Genomic DNA, 10,104 nt, shown 5'->3' on the forward strand with positions numbered 1-10,104 from the left:
CTGCCAGTGTAAGCCATGGTTTTTTGTTTCAGATGCTTTGCACAGGTCTGTAGCTGCCCACGCCGAATATCCTACTTATACACGGACTTGCAAACTCGTGGTTAGTCATCCATGTGATGTACATCTTTGTGCTCCTGTCATTCACTGTCCAAGTTTGTTTTTTGTAACTTATGGTCACGTGGAGCATAACCTATGGTCTGTTTTACGTTCAGAATCAGCATACAGGCCAGTATCCACATCTCTTGCTGAAGCTACAAGGTCACACACGAATACGCATGTGCTCGGTATGTAATTCATATGCAATGTTATGTTAATGTTGCTGCAGTTCAGCGTTTGCTTTTTGCTTATGCATTCTGCGGCGAGGTGGAGCATAAACCATGGCGTCTTTGTTTTAGGTGCTTTGCACAGGTCGGAAGCTGCCAGCTCATTCACAGAATTGCAAACTCGTGGTATGTCATTTATGTGGTATACATTTAATGTTGCTGTCATTCATTGTTTCCACTAGCGGATTTTTAACGCTTATTACATTATGTTTAAATGCCTGTGGCCTGTTTTATGTTCAGGCTCATCGAATATACCAGTATCTGCATCCCTTACTGGAGTTACAAGGCCACACACGGAACCACACGTACTTGGTATGTCGTTCTGATGCCACACTGCTATTTTTGATATGTTGCTGTAGTTCTTGACATTTTGTTTTTTTATTTCAATCAGCATTTCAATCTGTCCCTACTTCAGACAATTTGAGCCTGTCTATCTAACTATCCTCTCAAATCTTTGTTCCAGATGCTTTATGCAGGCCTCCTCCGCCACATGCTGAAGTTGCCAGCTTTACAGAGTTGCAACCTCTTGGTATGTCATGCATGCAATATAAATTTTTGCTGGTTTTGTTCACCGAATCCAATTTTTGCCTTTGGACATTTAATGCACTACAGTCAGGCAGAGCATAACCTGTGGTGTCGTTTATATTCACATTCATCGTACAGGCCAGTATCCACACGTGTGACTGGAACTACAAAGTTGCACGCAGACCCACAAGTGCTCGGTATGTCGTCCACCTTCTATTTATGGTTATAGTTGATAGGATTCACTGTTGTTTGAGTTTAATGTTACCAAGGTCAAGTTTTCAGTGTGGCGTCAAGAAAATCATCAGTAAGCCTTTGCACCCTAGTGTTCTTGAATTGCGGCGCTCTTTGTAAATATCTGGTCCTGAATTCGTTCACTTAGTGCTAGTGTGGTCAGAGTAGCATCAAAATTTACCGAAGATGGCTCTACGACGAATGTCGCATGAGGGTGCGACTAGCGATCGTTTAAAGAACATATTATATATTTCAGTGTTTTAAAGTCAGACACAAGTTCTGCAATTAGATTACCTACTTTTTGGTTGCTTCATGTCAAGAATTAACGGCTTGAGGTGCATTCTGAAGCAATGAATAAAAGCTACGTTACAGTCACAGCGCAGTCCCTGTTCTAATGCTAGGTGCCTACTTCGCTATAATATACAAGAAAAATATTTGGATACAGCAGCGATTGGACTAAATGTATTATACCATTTTGACGCGCGTAAAGACAAACTTAACTTTATTTTTTTTACTTTATGCAGCTTTCATCTGACCTGCTTCAAGCGAACAAGCTTCAGCGGGCGCTGCTCTGTGAATGTGTGGGGTGCCATGACAGCCGAAGGCTTGGGCAAGATGAACGCTTCACTGCAGCAGAACACTGTAATCTAATACAGCAGGTTGTCCTGCCCTTTGCTTTGGATGGGCCAATCAAGGATGGGCTGTTTTATTATCAGCATGACCTTTCTCCAATCCATACTTCACGTTCCGTGGAGGCTATGCTAGAGAACCTTGCCATTCGTAAACTTTCGTGGCCAGCAAAAGGAGCGGACATAAATACACTTGAGAATGACTGGGGAATTATGAAATCACGCTTGTCACGTCTGCAACTCCATAAAATGAACAAGGACTCCCCTTGGGCTGCTGTTCACACCGAGTAGGAAAGGCTTCGCGGCACTGAGCTAGCCACAGACCTGTTTGCCTCACTGCCAAGGCGCATGGAATCCGTCATCCTGGCCAAAGGGGACTTCACCAAATATTAATTAATGCAAAGTATGTTTTGTCGAGCATTTCGGCTTCGTTATTTCCTCAAACTTCGTGCCACCTTGAGCCTTTGTTTCAGTTGTTCTCTATATCGTTCTTAGACCAATAAATTTGCTATGGTCTGGAATTCACGCTTCAGTTCTGTTAATCACACAGGCATCGCGACGGCATGAAAGCGTGCCGCATTTTACTTGCCGGGCATATTGACAAGGAAAGCTTACCATCTGCCAGTCATGTCTGACACTCGGAACGCACACGCGGTGCGATAGCGCCAGCCGGAGCTAAAGTCCTTATATAAGAAAAGTACCGCCATCTACTCTTTCCTCCGCCGCCTCCTCTCCTAAAGCGCTTGCTTTTTTCTTTACTTTTTGCTTGCGAAAGCCAAGTCGACGGTGGCGCACCTAGAAAGTCCACGTTGAAGCTTTCATGCCGGGCGCGCGCCGCCGCGGCCGCCGGCGACTGCGGCTGCGCAGAGGACTTTCAACACGGCTCTGAGGCGGAAAAAAAAGAACATATAAAGAAGTGAAAAGCGCGCGCTATCATCGTCCAATCGGAGATACAGGAGAGAGAAAAGCGACGTTTATCAAAGCATGGTGGTACTTTTCTTATATAGGGACTTTAGCCGGAGCAAGATTCTAGCGCTACGGTAGCGCCGATGGAAAGCAGAGATTCGCCTAGCGACAGCCAAAGCATATGACAGTTGGACACGTATCCTCGCAGTAGCGCTGACTGTGCCAAAAGCCACGCTTTCCGCGGTGCGCGTTTCTTTTCATCGCGATAGTATAGCTTGTGCTATCATCATTACTGTACCGTCAGCTTTCCTCGTTTTCAAATAAAAGAGAAGCAGAACAGAAACAAAAATATCGCCGGATAGGGGGCGCACCATCGCACAGCGCGACCAAACCGCATGTACCCGCCTGTCAATGGTGATGACTGGACGGCGCGCACTGTACATTCAGTCATGCTTGGGCCACGCGCTCCACTGTTCGCGTTTCTTTTCATCGCGATAGTACCTCGAGTGGACAAGCCACTCGAACGAAATGCTGCTGTGTGCGAACTGCATTTCGATACGCAGTTTGTGTCGCGCCACTTTGAACACATCATCAGTGGTGAGCTGGTGCGCCTGGAAAGGAGCAGGCCATTGCTATAGCCGGATGCGATACTGACGATCTTTCCTAACGTTCCCAAGTACCTCCAAGCCAGTGCCTAAGAAAGTGAATCCGAAAGAAAGGTTGCACCCACAGTTTGCGCCTCCACAGAAAAAATCACGAATCGACGTGGCCTCACCCGACACATCGGATGAAGCACCCACACTTGCCGCCAACTCTGGATTACCAAAATGTGATCGTGCTGTGCAATCAGTGGATTAGGCACATTTTTTCTGAAACTTCCCTTTTTGTCGCATACAGCGTCGGCCTACCGGGGCCAAACATGAGCTTGCTTCATGCCCAAAAGCTTGTGCTGTTTCGTGGCGGGGACAGCATGATCGAACACCAAGTGTTCGTACGTGGTGTCGAGCTCTCACTTGATGAGCACTGCCATCCTGCATCCCTCCTACAGGCTGTTGACAGCTGCATCTGTTCTGGCGCAGCGCGGTCGGTGGAGTTCCCTCTTGCGCGCAGCTCCAACACGACAAGCTGGAATGAAAGCCTCTGCCTCACGAAGTGCAAGGGGCTTGTAAGTGGCCCTGATAAGTGCTGCATCGCCTCCAAGTACCTCAGAAGGCTACTGCTCAACCAGAGGTGTCGAGCTAGGCAGCTAAAGCGTAATAAACATTAAGCCAGAAAGCTAAAGGCAAGGACCCGAGCCACGGTGCACCGCCTAAGAGCCAAAGCGAAAAGCTTAGACGAGGCTCTCATGCAGCAAAAACAGGCAAATCAAGCGATTGAAGAAAGTGCACTGAAGAAGATCGCCAAGCTCCCACTAGAGGTGTGCGCCGAGACGTCGGCGCGCCGCTGCCGACGGTTCTCGTGGCGCCGCCGCCGCCGACGTTTTTTCTCGGCGCGATCGGCGTGCCATTTAAGTAGGGATAAAGATTTTGTGTTAAAAGTAAATCCAGCTTCGTTTGAGATTTGTGTTGTCTTGTTCAATTCTTTTCCCGGTCTCAGGCATAGAATTATGCAAGTAGGGGAGCAATGAAGCAACACAAAACATAATTAACTCTGACACAAAACAAACAAAAGCAACCCTGCTCTCATCGCGTCTGCGCATGCGTATCGTCACCAGTCAGTGCAACGTGGGATGGTGGGATTCCGAAACTCCTCTTTCGAAAGCGCAATATGGAGCGACAAGAGGGAACAGCGGCCTCCGAACGTCGGAATGGCGGCTTGACAGTCGTTGGGTACTGTGGTTGCGGATAGAATCCGCCTTTTGCATTGCGCTGTGGCGCCACCTTAGCGGACTCCGCGGGACGCAGAGGCCCGCTGCAAGAAGCGAGCTGAAATGGGTTTGTGCATTTGTCAGTCGTAATTTTCGTTTTGTGTTAGTGGCCGCTTGTTGGACAGGATGCCTAGGCCGGCGATGACTCTGGTGCGACTTACAACCGTAAGTCTTCAAAATTTACCACGGGATTTGGTGCAGCTACGCCGACAAAACCCGTCAGCGTGCGATGTGCCTCTGAACGAATACATAGCACCGTAACGCAATTGACACAGCGCCTACGCTTGTATTCCTGTTATTCATATTTATTTGTACCGAATATGAGTCCAAACATGCTTCGGAAGTTGAAATGCACGAACGTGAGCACTCGCCAGCCGCCCGCATCAAGTTTAAGCTGGGGTCGATTCCGCTCAGCGGAGGTTAGCCGTATCGTAATATAGCAGCAGGGTTCATGCATTTGCCACTGTTAGACCTGCACTGAACGTACGCTAATAGGATGATAAATACTGCTTTTATAGCTGAGTCTTGACCACAGTGGCCATAGCTCTTTGAAAGGGCAACACTGCGCCCAGAGTATTTATGCAACGCAAGAACGGCGCATTTGTTTACATCCGCACGCGTACGGCCACCGCTCGCTGTTCGCTTCAAGTACAGTAGAAACCGTGCACCGCTCACACGAAATAATGAGAAAATGTTCAAAGCATATATGAACACTTCTCATGGACATATCAGAAGCGATCGCACTGAGACGAGAAGGCATGAACGTCCCGTGCACATCGAAAACGGCGACAACGACCACCTAGCCGCACTCGCACGAGAAAATGCCGATGCCCGCCGTACTCGCGTGGCAACGAGTGGTGTTGTTGCTTACGATGCAGTATCGAAAGGGCCATCACTTGATGCCTGTTTAGCATAGGAGGCAAACTGTGTTTCCGGTAACTACTAAATCTGGCAGCATAAAAATACACTCTCCGTAGTTGCACTTCGTTCATGGAAGCGCCGGCGACTGCGACCGACAGCCTTCGTTGAAGAACGGTGCCTGTACCGCGGTATTAGCACTGCACCGTGTCCCCGCTTCCCACTCTATGTGTGCATCGTACTATGTTTAGAGTGGTTCACTTCAAGTCGGTAAGGTCAGCACCGAACCATATAAGCAGTTTCCTTCGTCGTACTTGCTTATCCTATATTTCAGGTCCACCGGTAGCGGACGAACTTGTAGGCTGTGTCAGGCCTAATGAAGCTGCCTGAACGAGATCGACACCGCCTCAAACTTGATGTGGAGGGCTGTAAAAGGCTAGAAATCGTGCATATCAGCGTCGGAAGCACGTTTCGACTCAATTTGAGCGTCAATATATACATACACGAGCGCATTTGCGGCAATATTCCCGTTGTCGGTGCGTTGTTCTCACTCGACGGCCGCTCGCACGGCGATCAGCGCACTGGTTTTGTCGGCGTCGTCGGTACGAAAGCTTATCACACTACGATCACTCGTTGACGACTACAGTATCCTGAACCAACTTTCGACGTCAACCAGAACCTTCCCAGGCATAAGAAAGTTTCTACCGAAACACAGCGCGAATACGCGTCGTCGACCGGCACAGCGCCGACAATAAAGAGTTCGCGTGCTCGACGGCTATGCTCCGTTCGCGTGCGTCGTCAGCTGCACGAACCACCGACGCCGTACAAAACGTTTTCGGCGCTGGCCGCTATGGTACAGCGCATGCGCACTCGGGACATGCAAAAGGGGGATTGGCGATATGTCTGAAAAAAAAAGGATCAACGCGAGAGATGCAACTTGTTGCGAGATAGCAATTTCTGGCCCCGATGTGTTAAAGATGCCGGTTGGAAGTTTTCGCATTATTCCGTTGCATTCGAAGGTGAAGTCTAGTTTTGTTTGGAAACATTTTGGACACTTAACATACATCACTGGGGGAAATCAGAAGACAGTTGGAACGGACTACTACTGCAAGAGCTGCTTGACCAAGTCATTGAAGGAGGACGACTTACAGCCTTTCAAATCGTGAGTAGAGCGCCGTTGGTTCTTTATGGAACTAAATCTGTTGGTGGTAGCCGTTTCATCATCTCATTGTGAGTTTAAATATTCGCCTGTTCCCACCGCAGCTGCAAGGTAAAACGCTGCGCGTGCACGGTAAGCGCGTCGAACATGCAGAGACACATTATGGACGTTCACAAATTGCAAGACGACTGCAAGAAGGGGGTAGCCGTGACGGCCAAGGATTATTTCCTTGATAACTACAGCCTTTGCAATTCTTAGCTCTGAACGAAATTGTTCGGTCTAATCATTGTTGCGTTCCCAGTTTGTTCGTTTCCTAAATAAAAATGTTTTTACATGTCTACTGGATGGTGCTGTTTCCTTGGAACAATCATATGAAACATCAAATGCAACGACACCGATAGCTGCACTGAACTATAACACAGTTTCGACGTGCAGGTTCAAAAAACTTTTTCCCCTGAAGTAATTGTGGATCCGAACAATGCCTGCATTTCTACTAATCCGCAGTTGGTTCAATAAACCTCGTGATGACGAGTTATCAAATTCCGCAAAATTTGTTTTGAACCACGTCATAACATATTGACACGTGACCGCTTTCCACCGGCTAGCAAGTGTTAAACGTTATCGCTCGGCGCAGGACGCGCCTGCATCGGAAGCTTCTCGAACGTTATCGATGCTTCTATCCTTCGTCTGTGGTCACCGACGCTCGTGTAATCTGATTGTATGAGCGACGCGAATTGTCTAGAACTTTCTGGAAGACACGCGGGCATCAGGGATTAATCTGGAACCTTCGATGACTCAGGTATAAAAGCCGACGCGTTTCGCCGCTGATCAGATTTTCGACGACCGCCGACTGTGTTCGCCGCTTCCGTTGTGCTTTGAGTGTAGCTTGCTTTTGTGGGCACAGGTTCGCCCAATAAAGAATCAGTTTCGTCATACACAGTTTTACGACTGTTTACTTCAGCGTCACCACTACGTGACATCTGGTGGAGGTGCTTTTGTGTGCATGCAGCGGACGCCCCCGAAAAGAGTACCAACGTTGTCCCGGAGCATCGAGCTAGAATCAGGCTACAAAGCCAACCCCCGGAGTACGGACTTCTTCCCGAGAAGACCAAGAGGACAAAGGTCACGACCTCGGCAGCAGATACAATGACAGCCCCTGCGCCAACATCTGCAATCGTGATGCAACACAGGGAGCCGCCGACTTTCCGCGGTTCGCCATGTGAAGACCCAGAAACCTGGTTGGAGGCATACGACCGGGTCGCTACCTTCAACAAGTGGGACTGCGTCGACAAGCTGCGCCATGTTTACTTCTCGCTTGAAGACGGCGCCAGAACCTGGTTCGAGAATAGGGAGCGTGCAATAACAACCTGGGACCTCTTCCGAGCCGCATTCCTGGACACCTTCACTAGCGACGTCCGTAAAGAAAGAGCTGCAGCCTTGCTGGAAAACCGTGTACAGCTCCCGAATGAGAGCATCGGTATGTACACTGAAGAAATGACTCGATTATTCCAGCACGCCGACCCCGCTATGCCAGAGGACAAGAAAGTTCGCATGCTCATGCGTGGAGTCAAGCAGGAGCTATTCGCCGGACTTGTGCGGAATCCACCAACGACAGTCCAAGACTTTCTCTCGGAGGCTACGACGATCGAGAAAGCACTGGACATGCGCAACCGGCAATACAATCGCCGTTGGACGCCACAGTACGTCGAAGTCCAAGGACTCTCCCACGACCTACGAGACACCATCAGGGCGATAGTACGCGAAGAGCTGCAGAAGTTGCTACCGTCGTCGCAGCCTCAAGTTGCTTCCATCGCCGATATCATGCGGGAGGAAATCCAGCAATCGCTAGGACTTCCCGAATCACCGCAACCCCAGCCGGAAGCGATGACCTACGCCGCCGTCGCCCGTCGTGAAGGCCCCCCTCCACGCTCGCGCCAGGGCCCCGTAACGCCGCAGTTCCGTCGTCCACCGCCGCCGCCGCCAGCACGCCCGCCCGTCGCACAGCGCAGCTACCAAAGGAAGACAAGACATTTGGCGCGCCCCCGACCACCGCCCGCTCTGCTATCACTGCAGGGAAGCCGGCCATGTCTACCACCGATGCCCATACCGCGAGATGATCTACGAGGGTTCGCCGTCAACGCGCCGCGTCCACAGCTTGGCGAGCGACCACGTGACATCGCCGACTACCTCGCCGGAGCCCAGTGGCAACCACGACGACCCTCATGCTCGCCGTCACCGGTCCGCTACATCTCGCCGCATCGCCGTCAGTACACCGGTCCCAACCGGGGCCGATCTCCGAGCCCTTACCCGGGAAACTAAAGGCAGCAACCGATGGAGGTGCGGTTGCTGTATGACTCACTGCCGAAGATCCTCCGCCGCCGACGACGACGATTCGCGAATCATCACGACGAGACATCAGCATGCCGCCTAGCAACAGCCTTGACAGCACTTCGCCGCCGAAAGGAGACCTTCCGAAGCGACGTAGCAGCAGCAGAGCAAGCCGACGCAGCCATGATCCGACGCCACGAATTAACCGCAACGCCAGACGCCGGTCTACGGATCTAGACGTGCTCATCGATGGTCATAACGTCACCGCTCTCGTCGACACTGGCGCGGACTATTCCGTCTTCAGTGGCGCGTTCGCCGCCAAGTTGAAGAAGGTGAAAACAGCCTGGCAAGGACCCGATATCCGGACAGCGCGAGGCCACCTAATAACGCCGAATGGAATATGCACAGCGCGAGTCACGGTAAACAACCGCACTTACCCGGCGAACTTCGTAATCCTGAAGCACTGCTCCAGGGATGTCATCCTAGGCATGGACTTTCTAAATCAACACGGTGCAGTCATCGACTTAAGGTCCAAGTCCATAACGCTTTCAACACACAACGCGATACCACCGGATACAAGCATGAGTTACCATGCCTTGAATGTGCTTGATGAACAAGTCACCGTTCCGCCTCGCTCCAGCGTAATGATTTCCGTCGGTACCGAAGTGCCTGCAGACATGGAGGGCGTCATCGAGGGCGATCATCACTTACTGCTCGACCGTGAAATTAGCGTCGCTAGAGGCATAGCTGAGCTACGTGCAGGGAAAGCAAGGGTGATGCTCACGAACTTCAGCCCCGAATACAAGCACATTCATTAACAAAGACACCACGGTCGCCTACATCGAAGAAATAGTGCAAGCCAGCAGTGCTTTCGCCTTCACGGATTCCAGTGCACATGCAACGACGACTACAGTATCTGAACCAACTTTCGACGTCAACCAGAACCTTCCCAGGCATAAGAAAGAACATCTAAAAGCTCTACTCCTGCAATACAAGGACTGCTTCTCGTCGTCGTCAAAAGTTCGACAAACCCCTGTCGCCAAGCACCGCATCATAACCGACGAAAATGTCCGGCCACTCCGTCAGAGCCCGTACCGAGTTTCGGCGCGCGAACGCAAGGCCTTAAGGCAACAAGTCGACGAAATGCTACGCGACGACATCATCCAGCCGTCCAAGAGTCCGTGGGCGTCCCCCGTGGTGTTAGTGAAGAAGGATGGAACCGTACGTTTCTGCGTCGATTATCGTCGCCTCAACAAGATCACGAAGAAAGACGTATAC

At 50.5% G+C, this 10,104-nt stretch overlaps 1 protein-coding gene across 1 annotated transcript in view; it reads left to right on the forward strand.

Annotated features, from left to right (window-relative positions):
• The window catches only part of LOC125943441 (uncharacterized), a 5,261-nt gene extending 1,724 nt beyond the window's left edge, over positions 1-3,537 (forward strand). The window contains exons 5-9 of the mRNA XM_049662761.1: positions 213-284; positions 396-449; positions 564-635; positions 787-1,045; positions 3,512-3,537. Of these exons, the coding sequence (XP_049518718.1) occupies positions 213-284; positions 396-449; positions 564-635; positions 787-1,045; positions 3,512-3,537 (483 nt within the window). The remainder of the gene's footprint in view (positions 1-212; positions 285-395; positions 450-563; positions 636-786; positions 1,046-3,511) is intronic.
• The last annotated feature ends 6,567 nt before the right edge of the window (positions 3,538-10,104 follow it).

Source organism: Dermacentor silvarum, chromosome 2 (assembly GCF_013339745.2).
Source record: "Dermacentor silvarum isolate Dsil-2018 chromosome 2, BIME_Dsil_1.4, whole genome shotgun sequence".
Taxonomy (NCBI): domain Eukaryota; kingdom Metazoa; phylum Arthropoda; class Arachnida; order Ixodida; family Ixodidae; genus Dermacentor; species Dermacentor silvarum.